Raw genomic sequence first — 27,611 nt, forward strand, 5'->3', positions numbered from 1 at the left:
CATACTTTCTAATTTAAGGTTTTTATTGTTTCCTAAAAATTTATCCATGGCACATTTTGAAATTATATTATAGTTCCAACCTTTTGAGTTATGAATTAATAATCGAATTCTTTCTCAATTTATGATTTAGAGAGTGATTCCCAAAAAGACATTTTGCCCCTCAATTTATGTTCAACAATTAATTTCACCTTTTTATTATGAAAATTTATACTTTTCATTCAAAATACTAAATATTCTTTAAAAATTGAATTACCATATGACCTATTAGGAAAATTCAGGCCCCAAAAATTATGGGGCCCAAAGCAGTTACTTTAGTAGCTTCACCCTTGGGCCGACATTGCATATAACCACTTTTGGTGTTATCAAACGCGTAAATAAATCAAATAATACTTATAAGTTATAAGTCAATTTGACCGGCTTATAAGTTTAGCCAAACACCCTTCAAGTGGAAAACAAGAATGCTTATATTTTTACAAAATGTGTTTGGACATTAATTGTGTGATTCCAAGTGAAAGAGCTAAGCATGGAAAAAGAATAAAGCATCCAGAGTCTCTTCTACTGTACAAGGTATTACATAAACTTGATAGAGTATGACTTAATTTGACAAATTATTTGATACGAATTTGTAATATAAGTTTGCATTACTTTGTAGAAATTTTAAACTAATAGCTTAAAAAGGTTTAACAATCCTAAAATTAGGGAAATTCAGCCCAAGAATACTCCCAGCAAATATTTGAAACGTAAATTTTTACTATAAAATGGGGCTGATTGCGCTATTTTAGAATGGAAAGGGGTGTGAAATGTAAACTTAGGAAATTAGGGGAGCTTTTACGCAATAAAAAGACTTCGTTGTTTCGCTGAAACGCCGCCCTACGTGTATCTCACAGACCTTTCCCAAATTCAATATTCAAACTCACAATTCCATTCCTTCAATCCTCTCCCTTGTTCCTCTAACCCACCCGATTTCATATCCAAATCCACCCTCAAACCTTCTGAAATATACAAACAAATGCACCCCAATCTGCAAAAAGATGCACATAAACTTGTGTATTTTCAATTCTAATCATTCTATTAGTTCCTAGCTTTTCTAATTTCAGAGTTTGAACCTGGCCCACTTTTTCTCTTTCTTCTAATTGGGTTTGTAATTGCATATGATCGAAGATGTATAGCAATTTCAAGGAGCAAGCGATCGATTACGTGAGGCAAGCAGTGCAAGAAGACAACGCCGGTAACTATGCAAAAGCATTCCCTCTTTACATGAACGCTTTGGAGTACTTCAAAACCCATTTAAAGTACGAAAAAAACCCTAAGATTAAGGAAGCGATTACTCAGAAATTTACCGAGTATTTGCGCCGGGCGGAGGAGATCCGAGCTGTGTTGGACGAGGGTGGCACCGGGCCAGGTCCGAATGGAGGAGATGCGGCTGTGGCGACAAGGCCCAAGACGAAGACGAAACCCAAGGATGGAGAAGATGGGGAGGATCCTGAACAGTCCAAGTTGAGGGCTGGGCTTAACTCCGCCATTGTTAGGGAGAAACCTAATATTAAGTGGAATGATGTTGCTGGGTTGGAAAGTGCTAAGCAAGCTTTGCAGGAAGCTGTTATTTTGCCTGTCAAGTTTCCTCAGTTCTTCACCGGTGAGTATTTGCTTTTATTTGGTACATTTGTATGGTTGCCATATTTTCTAGTGAAAAAAATTGATTGGTACTGGAGATTGTATTTCTTAAAATTGATTCTTAAGTAGCTGTAAGTTCCACAATCAATGATCAACCTATACCTTAATCCCAAACTAGTTGGGCTTAGGCTGTGTGAATTCCTATAGATGCTCAACTCGTTTGGAGATCTAATGTCTAGATGATAAGAACTGAGAAAACTAGCTCTCCTTCCAGCTCCAAGACATTCAGATATTTCCTGAAAATGTTTACATTGCTAGATTTATAGCCTATTGAGTTAGGTGACCTAGATGACTTCATTAGCTCCAACGCAGCATATTTGAATTCACTATAGGGTTAAGAGTGACTTGCTTACACTGCTGAATAATCTATAGATTAAGACGTTACCAAGGAGCTAATTCGTTCAGAACTCAGTTGGCTGCTTCTACAGAGAAGGCGGAGCGTCCTTGGCTCAGCGTTATAGCATATAACCAAAGAAATCAGGATTAATCCCACTTTTTGTCCCTTTCCTTTCTTAGGTTTGCTAGATAGAAAGAAGGTGAAGAGCGCAATAAGATAATTGATTCTAGTCAATGTTGGTAGTTTTGCTTCCGCGTGCTGTGACCAGGAAAATATATTTGGAAATGCATCTTTAGTAGGACAGTGCTCAATCCAATTGTCATATCAAAATGAGATCTTTCTGCCATCACCAACGAGAGAACCAGTTCTTTCCACAAAACTAAGCCATGTTAGTGATTCTTTTGATGAAGTGGGAGAAAAGTGTTTTTGTAACCAGGGTGGTTGAACCCTCATAGACATTACGTGTCCGCGTGCTTAGAGTAAATAATATAGTTTCTGAAGGGTAGTGAGTTTTCTCTTGAGACCAATAGGTTCAAACTTCGTGTGTTGCATGTGTTGAATGATCTACTCCTCGTAGGTGTGGTCTTAAATGGTTAGGGCTCAATAAAAAAGAGATCTTTCTAAAATAAAAGGAATCACCTTTCTCTTTGCATCTCAATTCAATATATCCGTAGGTTTATAAATGAAGATTCACAGCACCATTCAGGAGTTAGGGAATTGACTTGCAACGAATTGTGGTAGGAATTCCGACTTTCCAATAGAGCGGCGGGAAACTGATATTATGCTCTACTCACCATGAAGAAATGTAAGATCGAACTGCGCTCATGCATGCCACCAATTAACACCATTTCTGATCCTTACCATATTTTTCGTATGACCTTCTTCCACGGCCATTTCCTTTGTGTTGAACCTCCATAGCCATTTCATCGACATGCTGTCATCGACATGCTATGATTAATGTGTTCGAGCAGAAATTATCTTCAATGCTTTCTTGGTTATTTATCCATGTGGATAACTTGCAAATTCTGCACAGTTTAAGCTCAAGCATTGCAGTAATAACAGCTTACTTTGTGTAATATTTTAAGGTTATATAGAATTTGTTACAGAAGATCCAGAGCACAGGACTTAGCAAGGTGGTTAGACACACTGAATTAATGTATTTGGACTACCTATTCGTGCTGATACACTGATTTATAGCTGTTGTATATTGGATCCCACTTCTCCTCTTATGAGAGGAACTGCTACTTGTTTATTCATGAACAAGAAATATTCTTTCTGCTTGAGGAGGTAAACTTATGAAGCTAAGGGAATCTTCTGACACTAGGTGTCATGTTTGTACGTGTAATAGTAACTGCCGGTAAAGCTCATGCGATTCAGTTTGTGATTTCTCTCTGTTTTTATTGTCACCGTTCCCTCTAGAGCCCCTTCCTCATCATACCCCAAAAGTCAAAACTAGGGACAAAAAAGGTGAAGAACATGTTTTTGCTTTTATTTTTTCTCCTTATAGTAAATTAGAAGATGTTAATTAGCTCTGCAAAATTTTCCATCATCACCTAACTTTTCAAATTTTTTGAGTGCTTTCGTTCATCCTCACGTAAGTGTTTTCTTGCCTTTCTTATAGGCAAGAGGAGGCCATGGAGAGCTTTTCTTTTATATGGTCCTCCCGGGACAGGAAAATCTTACTTGGCCAAAGCTGTTGCTACTGAAGCAGAATCCACTTTTTTCAGGTATTATTCCTCCGATGTGCAATTATTCGTATTATTTACTCTCCATTTCGCTGCACACTTGAGCTATGGATTAGGCATTACTTTTCTCACTGTGGCTTTGAGTCTCTAAAAATGCACAGGTTATAGTTATTCTCAATGTTTTGCTTGGACTCTCTGAAAATGTCATCGGGTGCGTGTCGGATTCTCCAAAAGCATTGTATTTTTGGAGAATCCAGTACGGGTGCGGCAGTGTTTCGGATAGTCCAGCGCAACATAGGTTATTCTTTAGATTGTTAACGTCATATTCATCTGTCATAAGGACAATTTAAGAACAAGAGAGGAATCGGATTCTCCTCTGCAGGCCAAAAAAAGTTAAAGAACGCAAAATCAAAGAATAGGAGTTTCTAGAAGTTGCCCACGGGGGGCAATGAAGGTGAGCTGTTGATGAAGTGGCTCTGATGAGATACTTATATAGACAGTTGGATAACTTGAGATATGACAGTGCATCATCTTGGTGTGTACTATTATTGAAATACTTTTGATTTATAAATAAAGATAAGATGTTCAATGAATTTTAGTCCCAATATTTGCTGTTCTTATATAGCTTCAATTACATGATATCAATGTTTTATGAGATGCTTGATTTCTTAAATAATTTTAGATAATGTGTATTGTCTTTGAAAAGTCGGCAGTATCCAATCCGAATAGATTTTTCATCTGTATTATTTTCTTTCCCTCATAGATATTTTTGATGAAATGCCTACATACGTGAGGAACATGCATGAATTCAGCTGTATTTCTGTTTCTGTCAGCTATTTGCTTATTTTTCTGCATTCAAGAACTTAGTCTGTAAAGTTGGCAAGTGCCAACTGCTGTTTTTATGCAGTGTCTCATCATCGGACCTCGTTTCCAAGTGGATGGGGGAAAGTGAAAAGCTAGTTTCGAACCTATTCCAAATGGCTCGCGAAAGTGCCCCATCCATTATATTCGTCGATGAAATTGATTCCTTGTGTGGGCAGCGAGGAGAAGGAAATGAAAGTGAAGCTTCTAGACGTATTAAAACAGAACTGCTTGTGCAGATGCAGGTACTTGTTACACTGGGAAAGTAGTGAGTGCTCAATTAACCCCTTCCGGCAACCAGTACAAAACAAGAAAGGAAGGTCGGTTTGTTAAACAAATATCTTTGGCTTATCTAGTTTGTAATTTCAGGGTGTTGGACACAATGATGATAAAGTTCTTGTTCTTGCGGCAACAAATACACCCTATGCCCTAGATCAGGTAAAGAATGATCTGTGATATAATATAGCAGATCGTAATGGTCTTTTGCTTACAGAAATTGTCCTCTGCAGGCTATACGCCGAAGATTTGATAAGCGCATCTACATTCCTCTACCAGATGCGAAGGCACGACAACACATGTTCAAAGTGAGTCCAGTTGTATTTCTGTTTGAAGTAAATTTAAGCAAATGTAATCTGATTCTAGTTTTATAAGAGCTAGACTTATTATTTTCATTTTGGCTCTTAAACTTTCCAGGTTCATTTAGGGGATACCCCCCATAACTTAAGTGAGAGTGACTTTGAAGACTTGGGCCGTAAAACAGAAGGTTTTTCTGGTTCGGATGTTTCTGTGTGTGTAAGTCTCTCAACCAAAAAGTGGAGCCATTCCTCTGGTTTCTTCCTCTAATATAACTATACTTTCTCTACTTGAACAGGTCAAAGATGTACTCTTTGAACCTGTTCGTAAAACGCAAGATGCTATGTTCTTCACCCAGAGATCTGATGGTACATGGATGCCGTGTGGACCGAAACAGCCGGGTGCTGTGCAGACAACTATGCAGGAGCTTGATGCTAAAGGACTTGCATCTCAGGTACGTTCAGATAACCAGTGGCATAACTTTTATTTCATGAGTTTGTTAATCCTTTTGCTTCTTTTCGTTGAATTTTATCTGGAATATGTCAATAACTGCATATTTATGTTATTCAGAACTCCTGTTGGACAACCACTATAAATTGTTTTTCATATTACTTTTGGAGGATGCATGAGCTATATAATAATTTTAACTTAATGTGACTAGATATTGTGCTCCCGCTGATCTTTAACCTGCATATCAAGGTTTCAATAGGTAGTAAAATAGTAGTTTATGTTTAAATCAACAGATAAGATATCTGAGTATGAAGCTCCGATAATTGGTTGTTCTAATCTCTCTCTTACAAAACAATGCGCTAATTGACTGCTTGCTTATTAATGCCTTTGCAGATCATCCCTCCACCCATTTCGAAAACAGACTTTGATAAGGTGCTTGCTCGTCAACGACCAACAGTAAGTAAATCGGATCTTGATGTGCACGAAAGATTCACCAAGGAGTTTGGAGAAGAAGGTTGAAGAAACTGAGCGGCTATTCCTGCAGTTGCCAAGATTTGTAATTTACTTGTGTTTTGTGCCTGAAAAACACGATTCAAAGGCTCTTTAAATGGAAAGTTGACTTTGTTTACCCTTTCCTTCTGGGGTGTGTCAGTTTTACACTTCAAAATCTTATTGCAATTCAATTACTTCGGTAATTGTAAGCAACTGCAAGTACCAAAGTTTCTCTGATTTCTTCTTTATCATTATGTTCATAGTTATTCTGGAAAATCTGAACCTGCCTTTTTATTTTTATGATGAATGTCATTGTACTTATCAGAACTTAGAAGTTAAAGGATCCTGCTTTTCCTATGATTTACCAAAGAATGCTCAGGATAAGCATTCCATATGAAAATAGCAACAATATGCGGGAGGATGGGGAGTGCGCAGACCTTGTGTTCCGTATGCAAATATCATCGTGAAATTTTGTCCGACTGCAACCTGCTGACATGTTATCGAAGCAATAGAACTGCCCACGAATAACCTCTGGAAACACCTGGTAATTTTCTATAAGAAATTGGGAAGTTCACACATCACTATCTTCTAATAGGTTCAACGGACAAGCACATGCAAAGGCACTTGCACCAGACAAAAGTTGGTGTCATCAGCTGTTCAGCACTATCATGCTGTTGCTTATTTTTGAGTCGATGGTGGTCTTCCAATATCAATAGTTTGGTTGTTTTGCTCTTGTATATTTTCGAAGGAAAAAAAATCTTTGAGTTGTTTCCTGAATTTGTAAGAGTATTTGGGTTCTCCTAATAACTAAAAGGTATAGCATGCTTGAATCTAATTGGGGTTTGCGTTGGTAGAGAACTAGATCGAAAAATATTACAAAATATATATAATATATTAACCACATTCAATATAAGTTCAAGACACATAAAGGATCTAGCCATATTTCGACTTGTGATCAGTCCATAGAAACCAATTGAAAATAAATAGGCACTCAAAACAAGTATATTTTCAAGAATCATTAAACAACTACCTATCAATCTCAACTCCTTTTAATATGAATAACAATTCAACCGATTTAATTGACTAGTATATAAAAAGTATGGAACAAAAATATATATTGGTACAAGATTGACCTAAAATCTTTTTATTTATTTATACATAAGGAATTCAAATAGAATTGAACGAAAATAAATGTGATAAGAGGTACTCAAATTGGATCAGTGATTGATTTTTAGGTTTCATCGTAAACCTAATTGATTATTTTCAATTACGTAAATTAATAGTTCAAACCACACTCAAATATAGGGGTTTTCCCATCGAGCAAACTTCATTTATAGCCCATCGGCCCAAACATATATCACCCGGTAGCTCAAAAACTACGATATACATTTTATAGCCCAAAAGTTATTCTAGAGGCTAGCCCTCCTCCGGGAGTACACCATCGGAAACGAGCTGCACAAAATCGTGCGCATCGACGACGATTACTGTTGCGGCAATGACTACTCTTTCCCTGCACCATTGAAACCCCTTACCGCTCTAAGCATGTGCAAGCCAATCGCTACCCTCTTGAAACCCTATCAACTATAATTTATCAACTACAAGTTTAAACCATGAATTAAGTAATTGTAGGGACATTGAGATCGATGAAGTCATGGAGGCAATGCGTAAGATGAGAAGGGGCAGAGCTACCGGGCCAGACGAAATTCCGGTTGAACTGTGGAGGTGTGTGGGTAGAGCAGGCTTGGAATGGCTTACTGCATTGTTTAGTGTTATATTCAAGACTAATAGAATGCCTGAAGAGTGGAGGTGGAGTACAATGGTCCCGTTGTATAAGAACAAAGGTGATGTCCAGAGCTGTAACAACTATAGGGGCATCAAATTACTAAGTCATACCATGAAAGTTTGGGAGAGAGTGGTAGAAATGAGAGTGCGAAGGACGGTGTCTATTTCAGACAACCAGTTCGGGTTCATGCCGGGACGATCTACCACAGAAGCTATCCACCTTATTAGGAGGATGGTGGAACAGTACAGAGATAAGAAGAAGGATCTCCACATGGTGTTTATTGATCTGGAGAAAGCGTACGATAAGGTTCCTAGGAAGGTCCTATGGAGCTGCTTAGAGGATAAAGGGGTACCGAGTAACTATATTAGGGTGATTAAAGACATGTATGATGGAGCTAAGACTCGGGTTAGGACAGTAGGAGGCGACTCTGAACAATTTCCAGTTATTACGGGGTTGCACCAAGGGTCTGCGCTCAGCCCATTCCTATTTGCCCTGGTGATGGATGCACTGACTCATCATATTCAAGGGGAGGTTCCATGGTGCATGCTATTTGCTGATGACATTATTCTAATTGACGAGACAAGAGGCGGCGTCAACGAGAGGCTAGAGATTTGGAGACATGCTCTTGAGTCTAAAGGTTTCAAGTTGAGTAGGACGAAGACGGAATACCTCGAGTGCAAATTTGGAGTTGAGCCGACGGAAGCGGGAGTTGAAGTGAGGCTTGACTCTCAAGTCGTTCCCAAGAAAGGTAGTTTCAAGTACCTTGGATCGGTTATTCAGGGGATCGGAGAGATTGACGAGGATGTCACACACCGTATAGGGGTGGGGTGGATGAAGTGGAGGTTAGCGTCGGGAGTCTTGTGTGACAAGAAAGTGCCACTGTTACTAAAAGGAAAGTTTTATAGAGCAGTGGTTAGGCCTGCCATGTTGTATGGAACTGAATGTTGGCCGGTAAAGAACTCACACACCCAGAAGATGAAAGTAGCAGAGATGAGGATGTTGAGGTGGATGTGCGGGCATACAAGGATGGATAAGATTAGGAATGAAGATATTCGAGAGAAGGTGGGTGTGGCCCCCATGGAGGACAAGATGCGGGAAGTGAGACTCAGATGGTTCGGGCACATTCAGAGGAGGAGCACTGATGCACCGGTGAGGAGGTGTGAGCGACTGGCTGTAGTGGGCACGCGGAGAGGTAGAGGGAGACCTAAGAAGTATTGGGGAGAGGTGATCAGACATGACATGACACGACTTAGGATTACTGAGGACATGGCCCTTGATAGGGATTTATGGAGGTCGAGCATTAGGGTTGTAGGTTAGGAGAGAGTGTGAATATTTCTACAACACAATAGAGAGAGACTATCCAGTTAGGAGTTAGACTAGGAATGTCATTGGTCGTCTATTGAGGCAGGGCTTTACCTTCTAGTTGTACTATACCAGCCATTTATTTCGTATTTTCGTATTTTCATATTTAGTAGCCTATATTTCATATTTCATATCTCTTATATATTGTTGTTATTTTTATTACGCATTTTTATGGTACTAATATATCATCTCATATTGTTTTTTGAGCCGAGGGTCTCCTGGAAACAGCCTCCCTACCCTTCGGGGTAGGGGTAAGGTCTGCGTACATATTACCCTCCCCAGACCCCACTTGTGGGATTATACTGGGTCGTTGTTGTTGTTGTTGTTGTTGTTGTAACTAGACTGCCACTATACAATTTATATACAATAGACTGTCCCTAAACAAAATATATACAAAATAGACTATCACTATACAAAACATATACTAAATAGACTATCACTATATAAAAACATACAAAATAGACTGTCACTATACAAAATATATACTAGTAAACTGTCATTATACAAAATAGATTGTCACTATACAAAAAATATACAAAATAAACCGTCACTATACAATTTATTTACAAAATAGACTGTCACTATACAAAATATATACTAAATAGACTGTCATTATACAAAATAGATTGTCACTATACAAAAAAATATACAAAATAGACTGTCACTATACAAAAAATATATACTAAATAGACTGTCACTATACAAAATAGATTGTCACTATACAAAAAATATACAAAATAGACTATCACTATATAAAAAATATACAAAATAGATATTTCGGGCTATTAAATGTAATATGTTTGGGCCGAAAGGCCATTTCATGTAAGTGGGGGAAAATATGAGCTATTAAAATTTTGAGAGGCTATAGAGGGTAGTTTTCTCTTTCCCATCTTTATAGGAACTTCAGTACTAGAAATAACGGTATCTAAAATTATTGACCCTATGAGATGTAAAATATATCTCTTCTCACCATCCCCATAACGTATTAGAAAAATGTATGCATTTCGATTAGGATCGTATTCTATAATGATAGACAATGAAAGACTTTTTCAAGATTCTGATTCATCCACTTTAGATTTTTATTTAAAATAGGTTGGGCAAGCTTGCAAATTCACTTTTCTTAGTAAATAAGGATCTTAGAGAGTCCAAGGATGGGACATGAGAGTCTCTTAACGCCTTACCTTTTCTTCTCATCGGAATGATTTCACAAAGACTTGCCACACTAGGGAAAAGGGGGAACAAACACACTTAGGAGCGCAAAGTACAATGGAGAATTATATACTACATTGGGAAGGATGAATTACTCCCGAAAGGGATCTAGTGATTTGATTGGGCACGGAGTTTAAGAAAAAATAAAGACTTTTAGAATTTGTGGTTCTAAACAAGTCAAAAAGGGGCCCAAAGTATTTGTGTGGCCGTAAAAGCTTCTCATTAAGGGTAGAATTGGAAGTTTAAACTAAATTGTTTCCAAAATTAGAAAGGAGTCATTCTTTTTGGAACGGACCAAATAGGAAATAGGTTCACATAAACTGGAACAGAGGGAACAATATGGAATTTGAGGCAGAAATTTTGACATTACGATGGTCATACCGAAAACAGCCTCTCTATCCTCATAAGGTAGGGGTAAAGTCTGCGTACACACTATTTTTTCCAGACCCAACTCGTGAGATTTCACTGGGTTTATTGTTGTAGATTGAGTTTCATATAGTTCCTCAAGTTCCCATTCCTTTGTCTATCAATTCTCATCATTTGGCAGTTTTTCCATAAATTTATTTGGTACTTTTAGTAAATTAGTTATATCAGTCATAATTAATTGTATTAGTCAGTGTAATTAGAATTGAGTCTGGATTAGCAACTAAACTATTTTAACATATTATTATTATATTTAATTACAGATAATAAAAAAGTTGTAATATGCTGGAAATAATATGGTAGCTATTGAGGAGTTCGAAGACAAGGGGAAGTTCAGCATAAAAAAAGGCCATCCCCCAGTAGGTATCTTGGAGAGGTTTGGTACTGAACAAACACATCATACCTAGGCACCATTTTATCATTTGGCTATCTGTCCATAAGACATTATCAACAATTGACAGATTGATGAAATGGGGTATAAGAGTTCCGCAAGAATGTGTCTTGTGTAATTTTAATGAAGTGGAATGTCACGACCCAAACCAATGGGCCGCGACGGGCACCCGGTACCTTACTCAATCGAGTACCAACGTAACATATCTTTCTTATTACATTATCATATACATATGGCATACAGGCCTAATAGGCCAACATGATTGTTTATAAACTCAAGACATCAGCCGACAAGGACGTACAATCTTTCACGTACACGACATATGTCTACAAGCCTCTAAGAGTACATAAATATCATAAAGGTCGGGACAGAGTCTCGCCATACCAAGAAATACACGTCTAAATCATACCGACCAAATAAGCAACTCCGAAGCAAATGGAGCGCAACAACATCTTCCGCTGAGCTGATAGCCAACTTGGAGGGCTCTCAACCTGTCTATTGGGGCCTGCGGGCATGAAACACAGCGTCCCCAGGCAAAAGCGACGTCAGTGCGAATAATGTACCGAATATGTAAGGCACATAAATAAGTACATAAGAGACATAGAAGAAATATAGAGTACATGACTCAACCTGTAAGTCTAAATAACTTTGTAAATCATAAATCACTTTTAGCGTCATGCATATGTGTATGAATGTCATGTCGTACATAGGTACATGTCTCATAACATCATCAGCCTCTGATGGCATCCCATCATATCATATCGGCCACTGTGGCAAAATCATCATCGTATACCAACTGATCAAGTGGTGGTGCGTATATAACGCCATAACCTTTCCCATATCCTATATATATATATATATACATACATATATACGCGCATATATAACCGTTTGAATCATATTTCAGCCACTGTGGGCAACATCATCATCATATACCAGTTGTTCAGGTGGTGGTGCGTATATAACGCCAGAACCTTTTTCCACTTCCCATATACATATATTTACATATATACACGTATATAACACCATCTGGTCATGGGTCAATGCATATGAATGCAATGCATGAAAAGTACGTCAATAAAATCATTCGGAATGTCATAAGACCATTTTTCCTCTGACTAATATCATAAAGTAAACTCTTTTCAACTTTCGTATTTTTCTGAGACCCATGAACATATGATAAAATATTATGACACATGGAAATTCAAAAACATAGATATCTCTAATATTTCTATGAATAGAGTCATTTATGGAATTTGTGCATTTACACGTTTCGTTCGTATCGTATAGATCATGCCAAAAGAAAGAAAGGGATAGCCTTAACATACCGTGTATACTTCATCCTCCTACACTTCTGTGGCAGATGTGACCCTTTCCAATGTGTTCAAGCGAACCTATTGCTTTTAACGGAAACCACATAAACATGTGCAAAAAAGTTGTATATTTTCAATAGATACCTCTTTCACTTCTAATTCATCTAATCTACTAGGTTTAAATTGTAACACCCTATGCATCAATAGAACGTTTAAGAGGCTGCCCTTAACAATTTCATTGTTTATTTGGCTTTCCCTTGTCTTTTGGAACTTCAAGACTAAAAATGACCCCAAAATATACATAGAAATCTCAATCTCTCAATTATACTCAAAGACAGACACCATCCCACATAGATGTTCTCTTTTTACCATTGAAATTACCAAGCTTTGTTGAAGATTCTTAAAGCCACACGTTACTTATTAGTAAGGAGACCAAATGTCTTAGCCTAGTTTTCAATCCAAGAATTTATACTTGTTTATCCAAGAATTTGTACGTGCAAACAGGTATTTCATGCCTTATGACTCATCAAGCCTATTATTGCCACTTTGGCTTAGATTGATGCCAAGTGGCAGCCCCAATAAGGATCTTTATCCAAATACATCTCCAATTAATTAGGTAATGTCCTGTTACCCGGTAATCAATTATCCGCAAAATTGAGAATTATTCTCACTTACTTAAAATATTACTCACTTTTCACATACCTTATACACCTTACTATTATAGTCATGTGGTACCTTGTATAGTACACTAGTCCAAAAAAATATAGTATTTTAGCTCGAGCCATATTTTATCCCAATATGCAAAACTTGGACGAAAATTCATTTTCTTTGACTTGTTTCCCCTCTCACCTTCACGAATTTACTTATTACTTGTTTGAAATAGCATAATCCTTATAATCTTCAAATAATCTTTTCTTTAGACTGATGTCAATTACCTTATGACAAATTCAACGTACAACACTACAGGGTGCAACATCGTCATAATGTAGTACTGCGGGATGTGATATCTCACTTCCGGGCTCTTATTAATTTATTTATGGCGTATTTTCATGTATAGAAATATGGGGTGTAACATCATTCCCCTCTTTGGAACATTCGTCCTCGAATGTTGACTAATGCGCTATCATTCTCATATCCCATATCTCTTGCGAATACTTTAGTAGTCCTTTTGCCATCTAGATGTGAATAAGTTCAAAGGCCAGGGCATTCCCCCCTTTAGACCTCTTTCCCACGCCATGACTTGTGTTCGAATTCCTTCCAATCTCGTAACTGCTGCTACCTTCCATTATGTAGTTTCTACGACACTGACCTTGTAAGTGTGCCTATGCGACTCTCTTCTCCTTTTTCCTCCAGCTTTTAGCCAATCCTGAAGTTCTTCGCTTGGTATTTTGTTGAACTTACAAATACTGCTATATATTATTTTATAGACCTGATTATCCATTCGTATGACTTTACTGCATCTACATAGGTCATACTATGCCATAACACTTACCTCGATTTCTCGTTACTGAGGTCTGCTACAAAATCTCAGGCTACTTTCATTGCTCATCTCGTACGTATAAATCTATGTCCTCTAATGCCTCCATATTACTGTTCATCTTTAAGAATGATGATCTAATCTCTTCTTATACTTTATAACTTTTATCCATCCATTATTGATTCACCTCAATTTTGATCCATAATCCACCCCTGATAACTTAACCTTTTATGTAATATTGTAGCTAGGATTCACGTTTTATCGGGGAACATATGAAATGATTAGATTGATCCACTTGGGGCGATACCCTGCTTTCATAACCGTATCTCACAGCATCCCAATGTGATTCACCTTGCGTGGGTATTTTAATCATGTCGAATTCATGAGATCCCTTTCTTTTATCCGTCATATCATTACTTAATTGAAGGCCCAAACGTCATTTTTTGTCTATAATAATTACCCCTCATTCTATTAACATGGTAGCATTCCATTTCTTCTGAATGTTATTAGTCTTAGACTCTTTTGAGTTTATTCAGGCTATACTAAACTTTCTATAATTTAGAGAAACCATTAGCTCTCTTGTTTTCATGGACTTAATCTTGAGGACTTATCCATGCTCGTCACTTTTTCACTTGCCTTTCCTAATTCTTGCTCATGTTTTCTCAAAACTTTGTCGCTCTACCATACTTAAGCTTGCGACCTATAGATATCCATTTATAATACTCGCCACTTTCCTTCAACTGTTTGCACCATAGATTTCCTTATGTTATTCTGGAACGTCAAACGATACATCACATCGTCTCCAACTCTTCTCTACTTTCTTAACTAGATCTCCCAGTACTTAGAAACCATAGGTTGGAAGACATGCCGCTGACGATGCCTCTATCATTCCCGGTTATTGGATCCCCATACTTATAACCTTCTATCCGAAGTATGGACTATTCACAACTTTCTGCATTTGAGTATCTCATACGTTGTTCAGTTTTACCTTACTTACTTAAAATCTCGTATCATATCTTTTATCTCCTTCATAACCTTCCTTCCACCTAGGTGTAATTCACATCCATAACATTGAAGCTCTATTATAATACTCGCATCTCTGGTACATACACAATCCAGTGGGAGCTTTGTATTGACTTCTTATGAGGCTGGTACTTCTTCTAATTGGCTTCCTTGTAGAGCCATTATAGATTATGGTTGTTGTGTTATTTCTCTTGAACATCTGATATTAAGAGTAATTCTATCATGTTCTCAAGCACAACTTCTCTAATTTTTCTAGGTCCAATAATTAGACTACTAATTTACTTGGGTGATGTAATTCTTTAGTTTCCTTTTCATTCTGATCAACCTTTACGTAGGCTTAAGCTATCTTTCGATCTGTGGCTTATGGTATCCGTTATTACCTTAGCTTTTCATGGGCGTTATGGAATATCCATGATACAATCTTTTAACAATTCAATCCTTTGTCTATGCCCTGGGCTCAATTCTTCTTTTTAACTTATACCGGAGTCTTCTGTGGCTGTATGATTGTCAACAAATATAATGCGCCAAAATCTTGAGTGTATCAATAATGTACTAATTCTAGATCATTGATCGAATAATTCCTTTCGTTCCATCCCAGCTTTCTATAAACGTGTGCAATTACCTTTCCTGGTCTTTCTGCCCCTTGTTGCGTGCATACTTAACTTATCCTAGTTCCCACACATGTCAAATTTTTTTGTGCAACTCATATAGTCTCGAATATTACCTTCGATATTTCTCCCCGTTCATTAGCCATGGTAGGTGCCACTTTCTTTTAGAGGGCATACAATTTTTGTTGTGAGACTACTTTTACATAACCATTTCATCATTAGGTTGCTGTGCTTAGGTTAAAGCCTTCTTTCTCATTTACTCAGCTAGTCCTTTACTGTAGTACTTTAGGGAGGATCCTCTGACCCTTATAAAGATGCGAGCTTATTATATCGTATACTCGACAGACCTTTTGTTGACCTTCCTTGCCTATACTTATCCGTAGTTACTTATCTCCACGCCCTTGTGCTTGTGGGGTTGCTTCTGGACTGATATTTTGACCGTCTTCCTAGTGGCATCTCTTTTATTTCCGTAACACCCATACAATACCTTTTTAACTTCTCCAACTCCTATATGAATATATCTCAATTATTACAATGTCATAACTACAGGGCTGAATTCTCCATGTCAATATTCCGCGAAATTTTTCTTGGGTTATTTCCTTTCTCTTAACTTATGTCTCATACTGACTCCTTTTCTATCAATAACATCTACGACAGGGACCTTTACTTCCTCTCATTGACGTCATATTTGCATATTGTTCTGGAATTGTAGCATATATGTAGGAGCTGAATAAGTGTAATCTCATTCCTTTTTTGTGTTTACCGCATTTTTTATTTTATTACTCCATATTCCCCCTTTAGGGGAGTGCTAAGACTTGGAGCTATGACGACTTGCCTATAGATGTTTTTCCTCTTCATCTTTGGCATCGTTTCACATTATCAATGACCCTTACTCACCTTGCGGTAATCTTTTGTACTAAGGATAACAAAATCCCTCGCTCGTGATGGTGACACTTAGTGTAATTGGCAAATATAGTCTCTTAAGCTTAACTTTGCTCACATTGCTTGCTTTAGGGAAGTGTCTCCCTGAATGACCATTCTCTGAATTCATCATGGATCTTCTTCTGCTATCCGTTCTATTATTGCTGGAATACAATCTGCAATTCTCATGATGTTGACTATCATCAAATCACTCAGTTCCTTATTCATGTTTAGTTTATCTCATTCACCAGTCCATACTGGTTCTATTACTCTGGGGTCTAACTTTTCCTCTTGGTAACCACACTAGAGTTGCAAATTTATTTCTTGATATAAGGACATGATTGTATGGCCTATACACTTTTGTTGTCCTAAGGCCTATCACTTCTCGCTTCTTCCTTCACTTGACTATAGATTTTGTAATATTCTACCGTTGTCATCCATGTATTGCATCTTACTCATAATTCTTCCTTATATCTCTTCTCATTACTATGCTAATATTTCTGCCTATCACTTTCTTTTGATAACTTCAACATGACATTCTTTCGCTTTTAGCTCCCCTTGCTTCATCCATTGGCTCTTCGGGTTACCAAGCATTCTCGTTCTACTAGGGATGAGAGCCATACTAAGGTAATATTTATCCCTTTAAGGCTTCAGTGCCTATCTTTGTAGTACTCATATCTAACTGTACTATTTTAGATTGCACCATCTGGGTTTCTTATAGAGAGATTTATTAGCAAATTTGCAATATTCTCCGAAAATGTCAACTGACGCAAACGATTCATCCATCATATCTTCTTACACTACTTATGTTATCCCCCATAGGGCATATTTGGAATGGGTGCGACCAACTGTATATACCTGTGTTACTATTGAATATAACTCAAAAAGCTTATGTTCCTCTACCTCAATTATAAACACTATTAATCTTCATTAACTGGGCGCCTCATACCCTTCTTCATCTTGCTTCTTTTGCTTGTTGAAACTTGTATTTATCTTCTTAATCTCTCATTGTCTTTCACCATAAAGATGGATAGATATTCTTGCCTTAAGGCTTCTTATCAGGAAGCTTACACCCTTCAGTACACCTATGATCTGCTAAAGACCTCACATTTACTTATCGTAGGCATCATACAAAAATCCAATTCCTCTGACTCGGCTCTTTCTCAATTATCTCTCTTTCCAACCTTCTTTCTAGATGTAGGTATCGTCTTATTACGAATAAAATAGAATTTCGGAGTTTGAATTCTTATTAGTGAGCTCTACCACATGATCTAGAGTAATAAGAAAGAGTGACAATCTTAAATGCCCTGTAGCCTCTTGCTTATAAGTGTGGTGCACGACACACCTATAAACAAGACTCTACTAGACACGGCTTGTAGACTCCCTAGGACATAACTGCTCTGATACCACTTTTGTTACGACCCAAACCGATGGGCCGCGACGAACACCCGGTACCTTACTCAATCGAATACCAACGTAATATATCTTTCTTATTACATTATCATATACACATGACATACAAGCCTAATAGGCCAACATGATTGTTTATAAACTCAAGACATCGACGACAAGGCCGTACAATCTTTCACGTACACAACATATGTCTACAAGCCTCTAAGTGTACATAAATATCATAAAGGTCGGGACAGAGTCCCGCCATACTAAAAAGTACACGTCTAAATCATACCAGCCAAATAAGCAACTCCGAAGCAAATGGAGCGCAACAACATCTTCTACTTAGGTGATAGCCTACTTGGAGGGCTCTTGACCTGTCTATCGGGACCTGCGGGCATGAAACGTAGCGTCCCCAGGAAAAAGGGACGTCAGTACGAATAATGTACCGAGTATGTAAGGCACATAAATAAGTACATAAGAGACATGGAAGAAATATAGAGTACATGACTCAACATGTAAGTCTGAATAACTTTGTAAATCATAAATTACTTTTAGCGTCATGCATATGCATATGAATGTCATGTCGTGCATAGGTACATGTCTCATAACATCATCAGCCTCTGAGGGCATCCCATCATATCATATTGGCCACTGTGGAAAAAATCATCAACGTATACCAACTGATCAGGTGGTGGTGCGTATATAATGCTATAACCTTTACATATACATACATATATACGCGTATATAACGCCGTTTGAATCATATTTCAGCCACTGTGGGCAACATCATCATCATATACCAGCTGATCAGGTGGTGGTGCGTATATAACGCCGTAACCTTTTTCCATATCCCATATACATATATTTACATATATACGCGTATATAACGTCATCTGGTCATGGGTCAATGCACATGAATGCAATGCATGAAAAGTACGTCAATAAAATCATTCGGAATGTCATAAGACCATTTTTCCTCTGACTAATATCATAAAGTAAACTCTTTTCAACTTTCGTATTTTTCTGAGACCCATGAACATATGATAAAATATTATGACACATGGAAATTCAAAAACATAGATATCTCTAATATTTCTATGAATAGAGTCATTTATGGAATTTGTGCATTTACACGTTTCGTTCGTATCGTATGGATCATGCCAAAAGAAAGAAAGGGATAACCTTAACATACCGTGTATACTTCATCCTCCTACACTTCTGTGGCAGATGTGACCCTTTCCAATGTGTTCAAGCGAACCTATTGCTTTTAATGGAAACCACATAAACATGTGCAAAAAAGTTGTATATTTTCAATAGACACCTCTTTCACTTCTAATTCATCTAATCTACTAGGTTTAAATTGTAACACCCTATGCATCAATAGAACGTTTAAGAGGCTGCCCTTAACAATTTCATTGTTTATTTGGCTTTCCCTTGTCTTTTGGAACTTCAAGACTAAAAATGACCCCAAAATATACATAGAAATCTCAATCTCTCAATTATACTCAAAGACAGAAACCATCCCACATAGATGTTCTCTTTTTACCATTGAAATTACCAAGCTTTGTTGAAGATTCTTAAAGCCACACGTTACTTATTAGTAAGGAGACCAAATGTCTTAGCCTAGTTTTTAATCCAAGAATTTATACTTGTTTATCCAAGAATTTGTACGTGCAAACAGGTATTTCATGCCTTATGACTCATCAAGCCTATTATTGCCACTTTGGCTTAGATTGATGCCAAGTGGCAGCCCCAATAATGATCTTTATCCAAATATATTCCCAATTAATTAGGTAATATCCCGTTATCCGGTAATTAATCAATTACCCACAAAATTGAGAATTATTCTCACTTACTTAAAATATTACTCACTTTTCACATACCTTATACACCTTACTATTATGGTCATGTGGTACCTCGTATGGTACTAGTCCATAAATATCGAGTATTTTAGCTCGAGCCGTATTTTATCCCAATATACAAAACTTGGACGAAAATTCGTTTTCTTTGACTTGTTTCCCCTCTCACCTTCACGAATTTACTTATTACTTGTTTGAAATAGCATAATCCTTATAATCTCCAAATAATCTTTTCCTTAGACTGATGTCAATTACCTTATGATAAATTCAACGTACAACACTACAGAGTGCAACATCGTCGTTATGTAGTACCGCGGGACGTGACATCTCACTTCCGGGCTCTCATTAATTTATTTATGGCGTATTTTCATGTACGAAAATATGGGGTATAACATGGAATCACTAGCTCATCTCTTCTTTTCTTGCCCTTATAGGGAAACTCCTACAGTTATACTGTAACTACTAATAAAACTGGAATACATTGTATATAGAAGTTTCCCTATAACTGTAGGATACAGTAGGATCAGCTTCACCAACTTAGTAGTTAGTACTGCACCAATTACTAATACTACCATCACCACCCTATAATAGCACTAGCTACGTGCATGGGCGCATGATTATAGTGGTTAAATATGTTACATTTTTATTGTTTATGCGATAATAATTTCCTTTCACTTTTAACGACTTTAAATAAAATGGAGTCTTGTGCATAATCCGTCAGAATTCAGACATAATATTTTTAGTTACCAAGAATATGGTGACACCATTGATACAGCTTAGTCGTTTACAAGGTAAACCTTTACTTTCCATCCATGACTTTATTTCTTTACTTTTGTTTTCTCTCTTTTTCCTTTTTAAAATTTGTGTGTGTGTTTGGGGGTGGGGGTAGCTAGGTGAGGGGGGACAGATAGATTAGAGAAGTCTTAGTGGATTAGTCAGGCAGGTTAACTGTAAACTCCTAACAGGATATTCATGAGGAATAAGCTCATGTAACGATCCGATCGATTGTTTTGAGTGGTTCGGGATTGATTTGAAAGAGTGACTCTCTCCGTTTGGAAGCTTTAAGTTAGAAGAGTTGACCACAATTTAACTTTTGGATAAACAGACTCAGAACTGAGTTTTTATGATTTCGATAGGTTCGTATGATGATTTTGGACTTGTACGTATGTTCGGATTCGATTTTGGAGGTTCCTAGAAGAATTCGACATTATTTGTCGAAAGTTGGTAGTTTGAAGAATTTAAGTTTATAAGTTTGACCAAGAGTTGACTTTGATGTTATTGGACTCCAATTGATGTTTCGAGACTTTGGATATGTCAATATAGTTGAATTGAACATGTGTGCAAAATTTGAAAGTAATGCAAAGTGTTTAAGTGTAATTCAGACACTCTTTTGAAAGAATAAAGATTTAACAACTTTAGAGAAATTCTATTCGGTTTGAGCCTCGATTCTTTGTTATGATATTCCCGTAGGTGTTTTGAGGCTTTGGATAAGTTTGGATAATGTATTTGTACTTATTGGTATGATTGGATGTAGTCCCGAGGGGCACATGTGTGTTTCGGATCATTGATTGAGAAACTAGTTAACTTAAGGATTTGGAGTTTGACCATGGTCAATATCGGGTCAACATGACCTCTTTCTGGTGTTTTGAGTGCGCGAGCAGGTTCGTAGCGTATTTTATGATTGAAATGTATATATGATTTGTACCGGGGAGGTTCCAAATGAGTTTTGGAGTGCTAAAACAAAGATTTTCTTATTGCTGTTTTTTTTTCTGGTGTAAATAATTACAAAAATACCATTTATATCTCTGAAGTTTTCAGACTTCCTTTAAAACTTCAAAATTTCATATCTCCCTTATTTTAACGCCAAATTGGGTGATTCAAAAGGCTATCTTGAGTGTAATTTCGAATGGATTATGTTGGACTTATCAAATATGAGTTTCAGGGTCATCTAGGATCTGATTCGAGTTATAACAGATGTTGTATTTTTTTACTTGTTCCGGAATTTAGTCACTTTTTTCTCACAAGGTTTTGGAGCTCGAATTTGGGCGATTTTGGAGAGAATTTTTACAATTTGGATTGGGGTAAGTATTTTTGACTCGGATTTATTTATATTTTATGATTCCAACCTTGAATTTAACGATTGTTTGATGAATCAAATTGAAGAAATTGGGGGTTTTAGTAAAACCTTTTCTAAAAAATAAATTGATGATGTGAAGGCCGATTTGAGGTCTGAATTAGATGAAATTAGTATGGTTGGACTCGTATCAGAATGAATGTTCGGTATTTATGAATTTTGTCGGGTTCCGGAGTGTGGGCCAAGGGTTGACTTTTTTCTTGTTAGTTAAAGATCGAAGCTTTATTATTCGAAATCATTTTCTATGGCTTTTATTTATGATATTAAGTTATTTTGGCTAGATTCGAGTTGTCCAGAGGTTGTTTCATGCGGGAAGGAATTTTTAGAGTATTGATTTAGCTTCTTTGAGGTAAGTGTCTTGCCTAACTTTGTTGAGGAAATTTTTTCTAATAAAATGATATTGTTTGCTACATGCGGGGATGATGTATATGTGAGGTGACGAGCGTATATTCATGTGCCAGGGTTTCCATGATCGGGATTGTATGCTCCTTTGTACATTGATGAACTTTGTGATTTTATTGTCTTAGGTTTTACTTGATTCCTGTGATAATATGAGTACGAATTTCAAAGCTCGAGATCGTGCTTTAGCCTATTACCATTTGATTAAATTTGATTGATTCTTTGTGAAACTGTTGATGTGCAAATTTGATTATAACCATACCTAAATCACGAATACATTGCTACGACCGTTTCTTGAAATACTTGGGTTCCATATTTGAGTTGAAGATCACTTTTGAGATTTGTTGAGATACTTGAGCAATGAGGTTCTTGAAGTCTATTGAATTGTTTAGTTGTGCAAGAATTGTGATTCCCATTCACGTGGTGTATTTTGCTTAACCACTTTTCTTGAAGTTATCCATGCTTCCTATCTTTTATGTTGTTGATGTATATATATGCTTGGTGAGGAAGAATGTAAAGCACGAAGGGTGATGCCGTACCATTGTTATAAATTATCATGTGAGAAAGAGTGTAAAGCACGAAGGGTGTTACCGTGCCATTTGACTTGATATCTTGAATACATTCCTCATACTATCAAGATTCGTGGATTTACTATGTTTTTGATAGTTACCACTTAAAGAAAAGGATTAATTGTGATATTGAGAAAGCAGATAGTGATTTCATTTAGTAATTATTTACTACTTTCTATATTTGTTCTTGTACTCTTCTCTGTTATTTCTAGTATGATTTCTATTGCAAATCTACTACACATGTTATACTACTGAGCATCTTTTAACTAAAAAGCCTCGTCACTACTTCACCAAGGTTAGTCAAGATACTTACTGAGTACATGGAGGTCGGTTGTACTCATACTATACATCTGCACCTTGTATGCAGATCTTGGATTTTCGTAGCTATGGAAGATAGTGCCCTGTACTGCAGACGTTCCAGCGTTCCTGCTTCAAGCTACCTCTAGTTCATGGTAGTTTAGAACTTAAACTCTGTTTATGTAAATTTCAAATGGATATTATACATATTCTTAATTTCGGTTACTAAATCTAAATCATAGAGGCTCATGACTTGTACTACCAATCCTTGGGGTAGTCGTATTGTATTTGGTTGTAGTTTCTATTATATATATTGTTGATTTCACAGTTTAGTTGTAACTTATATTGTTTGTCTTACCTAGTGGGTTGAGTTTGGTGCCATCACGACTTAGTGGGATTTTGGGTCGTGGCACCTCAGGAGTTAAAATACCCGTCATGCTCCTCTAAAATTGGAAGAGCTGCATATAAAGTGAAAAAAAGAATTCCAACCAATTATAAGAGTAATCTACGATGTATGCCTACTGAAAACACCAGCTAACACCATATATAACTAAAATATTTATTTACCCTTTATACCACTCTATAGATTTATTCTACCATGTATACTTATTTTATAAATTTATTAATTATTCATTATTCCACGTTTTAAAGGATTGTAATCTAAAACTTTTTCTCTTTCTGCTGTCTTTCTTTTTTCAATCACTACCCTTTTCTTCACTACCCAACTTAATTTGAATATTGTTGGATATTCACGCTTATTATTAAAATGTTGTTATTTTGAATTGAATATTGTAGTTTTATTTGAATACCATAAATAATTTTGTTTGAATATTATATATTTAAATTGAATATTGCAGTTTTGAATAGAATATTGTATTTCTGAAATGAATATTTGTGACGGCTCGATAGGTCATTTTTAGTATTAGCCCTTATTTTCGTGTTTCGAGACCTCTATAAGCTCTATTTGACATTTTTCAATTTGCATGCGCAGTCCGAGTCTTTTTTCAGAAAGTTGTTACGTAAATATTTGAAGAAAATATGATCTTTGGCTTTAAAAGAAACTTGAGTTAACTATGGTCAACATTTTGTGTAAACGACCTTGGACGCTCGATTGTGATTTTAGAAATTCTTGAGTTTTTTTGGAATTTCATGCATTTTGATGTCCGATTCATAGTTCTAGGTGTTATTTTGATATTTTGACCGCGGGAGCGCGTTCGTATGATGTTATTACACTTATGTGCATGTTTGGATTGGAGCCCGAGGGGCTCAGGTGAGTTACGGATAGGCTACAGACCATTTTGGACTTAGAAGTTATTATTTTCGGATGTCTGGTGGTTTGTGCTTCGCGATCGCGAAGCTACTCTCGCGATCGCGAAGGGAAAATGGGATTGGGGTAGAATTTCTTCTCCGCGAACACGAGGACTTGGTCGCGGACGCAAAGTAGGGGGTTTAACCTTCGCAAATGCGATGGTTGTGGGATCTGGGGGAAGGAATGAGCATCCTTCTATGCGAACACGACACACAAGTCGCGAACACGGAGGTCAGGCTGGGGAACTTTTCATGAATGCGAAAAGGAGTTCACGATCGCGATGGCCATTCGCGATCGCAAAGGGCACCTGACACCCAGGTATTAAAACCTTCTAAAATCGAGATTTTCTTCATTTTTCACCATCTTCAAGTTGAGCTCGTCCTAGAGGCGATTTTGAAGAGGCTTTTCATTCCAACTTTATTGGTTAGTAGATTTTAACTTGTTTTATCACATTTTTATAAACACTCATTGATTTTAACTTTTACTCTAAGATTTTTCATGGCAAAAATTAGGGATTTAGGTAGAAATTGAAGATTTTGAGAAATTGAAATTTAGACCTTAAATTGAGGTCGGATTTCAAACATAATCACATAACCGGGCTTGGGAGTGATAGATAATTGAGTTTTGGTTTGAATCTCAGATTTTGACCAACCGGGCTCGGGAGTGATAGGTAATTGAGTTTTGGTTTGAATCTCAGATTTTGACCAAGCGAGCTCGGGGTTGACTTTTTTTGAAATCAGTAAAGATTGAATCTTTTTCACTCATGGGTAGTTTCTATAGCTTAATTTGAATTTGAATTATTTGAACTATATGTGGCTAGATTTTATTGGTTTGGAGGCTAATTCTAAAGAAAAAGCTGCGGTTGTGCCTTGATTTGGTTGCAGAGTGAGGTAAGTGTCGTGGTTAACCTTTACTTGAGGGATTAGGACGTGTTGGTCTATTTGCTACGTGTATTATGTGTGTTTACAACATATATATGAGGTGACGAGTATATATGTGTTGTCAATGAGTTAAAACATGCGAGTGGAAATTATTTCTTTGTGTTAGATTGTTTCATTGACTATGTTTTCCATACTTAGGTTAGATTATTACTTCTTAAATTATTCGTCTCGTATTTATTTCTTATTTTAAAAGATGTTGGAAATTTTGAAAGTTGAGTTTGTTATCATGACACTATAACTGAAGGAAGTTGTTTTCTCCCTTGCATTGTTAATTCGGATTTGTATTGTTGCTTGGTGAGGAAGAGTGAAAAGCACGAAGGGTGTTGTTGTGCCTTATTTGCATACATTATCATCTATTAAGATGTTGTGTGGATTAAAGTACGAAAGGTGATGCCGTGAATTTGATTGCCTATCATTATTATCATATCATGTAAGGTTAAGAGTAAAGTCACAAAGGGTGATCCCGTGCCATTGTATTTATAATATTACATAGTGAGGACAAGAGCAAAAGCACGAAGGTTGATGCAACACGATCTTTATTATATTGTCTTATTTAATTCCCGGATTGGTGAACTACCTGGTTACAAGGTTGCTCATTTGGGAAAGATATTTGTCACGACCTAAATTTCTCACCTTAGGATGTCATGATGGCACCTGGTCTCTAAGATTAAGTAAGCCTAATACATGCTGATTTAATAACAGAATTGAACTATTTAATCATTTATCATAAACCATTAAATGACATACATAGCCGCAAGCGGCCAATTGTTATACATTTTTCAAAACCAGTAGTACGGAGTCATAAGCACTACTAAAATACACTAGAATTTCTAAACATAATGCTATTTTTAATTACAATTTAACAATAACATAATGAAGTAAGATGGTGACTCCAAGGCCTGCGGACGTCAAGCAGATATACCTTGAAGTCTCCCATACGCAGACGTAACTCTCAACAACACAATCAGAATACCTGAATCTGTACAAAAATATGCAGAAGCGTAGCATGAGTACACCACAACGGTATCCAGTAAGTATCAAGCCTAACCTCGATAGAGTAGTGGCAAGGCCAGATCAGACACCTACTAGACATAGAAACCTGTTCAAGATATACATAAGCTAACAATGGAAAGGACATCAATGTAAGACCAACAAGCGAAAATATTATTGATTTACAACCAACAATGAAGTAATAGAAACATAAATGGCAGCAAGTAGTAAACGAGTAATAAAGAAACAACATAATCAGAACACCGATGAGATGTAAATGAACTCAAATAAGGAAAAACGGATGACAACTCAAATAATTAAATCGCTCCCAACGCATGGACTTACAACAAGAATTACCCCTTGGCACCACACCTCATAAACCACAAGTCATAAAACACAATTTTTAAATCTTACACATATGGGACTTCGTGCCCACAATAACAATCACCTTCGCACAACAAAGCCCACGTACCACCATATACTTTGCAACCATAATGAATATTAATTTAGATGAACGAAAGATATATTTAGAAACCATAAAACATAATAACAATCTTGAATAAAGTAAGGTATCAAATGAAATAATGAGTTTATTTTAGAAATCAAGTAAAGTAAAATAATATACAATTTATACGAAACAGAGTATAAGATGGGTTTAATTTTGAAATCAATAAAATTGAGTATAAGTATCATTTTTAAACAAAGCAAAATATAAGTTAAATTAACGAATTAAATATAGAATTTGTGAAAGAAAATATGATAACAATTTTAAGTAAGGTAAACATCTAACAGGGTGATGAGTATAATTTGAGAATCCAATTATAGTGAAAGTGCGATAACCATTTAGAATAATAAGGCACTGAGTGAGATAACGAGTTCTATCTTAAGAGGCACATAGAATAAAGCATGTTAATAATTTTTTTTATTTAAACCATTATGTTACCAACAACCCAACAAAATATGATATATTGATTCCATGCAATTAAATTCACATTGACAATCAATTCACCAAGTTATAATGGAGGTACAGATTGGCATGCTAAAGCAACGCAACAAATCATGTAGAATGCATGTGTCACGACCCTAAATACCCTGGTCATGATGGCGCCTATCACAGTACTAGGCAAGCCAACCCA

General features: G+C 36.6%; 1 protein-coding gene across 1 annotated transcript; it reads left to right on the plus strand.

The window, feature by feature from the left end:
- Positions 1–864: 864 nt before the first annotated feature.
- On the plus strand, positions 865–6,390 carry LOC107779175 (protein SUPPRESSOR OF K(+) TRANSPORT GROWTH DEFECT 1). Its single transcript, XM_016599543.2, has 8 exons — positions 865–1,636; positions 3,633–3,738; positions 4,604–4,802; positions 4,927–4,995; positions 5,067–5,141; positions 5,251–5,349; positions 5,429–5,584; positions 5,974–6,390. Exons 1-8 carry the CDS (start codon positions 1,162–1,164, stop codon positions 6,097–6,099), a joined length of 1,305 nt encoding a protein of 434 aa, XP_016455029.1. The 5' UTR covers positions 865–1,161; the 3' UTR covers positions 6,100–6,390.
- The last annotated feature ends 21,221 nt before the right edge of the window (positions 6,391–27,611 follow it).

This window comes from Nicotiana tabacum, chromosome 8 (genome assembly GCF_000715075.1).
Source record: "Nicotiana tabacum cultivar K326 chromosome 8, ASM71507v2, whole genome shotgun sequence".
NCBI classification, from domain to species: Eukaryota; Viridiplantae; Streptophyta; class Magnoliopsida; order Solanales; family Solanaceae; genus Nicotiana; species Nicotiana tabacum.

Coding starts and splice junctions, on each gene's coding strand:
- LOC107779175 (XM_016599543.2), top strand. CDS start 1,162: ATGTATAGCAATTTCAAGGAGCAAGCGATCGATTACGTGAGGCAAGCA. Junction 4,803..4,926: donor AACTGCTTGTGCAGATGCAG/GTACTTGTTACA, acceptor TTGTAATTTCAG/GGTGTTGGACACAATGATGA. Junction 5,585..5,973: donor CTAAAGGACTTGCATCTCAG/GTACGTTCAGAT, acceptor ATGCCTTTGCAG/ATCATCCCTCCACCCATTTC.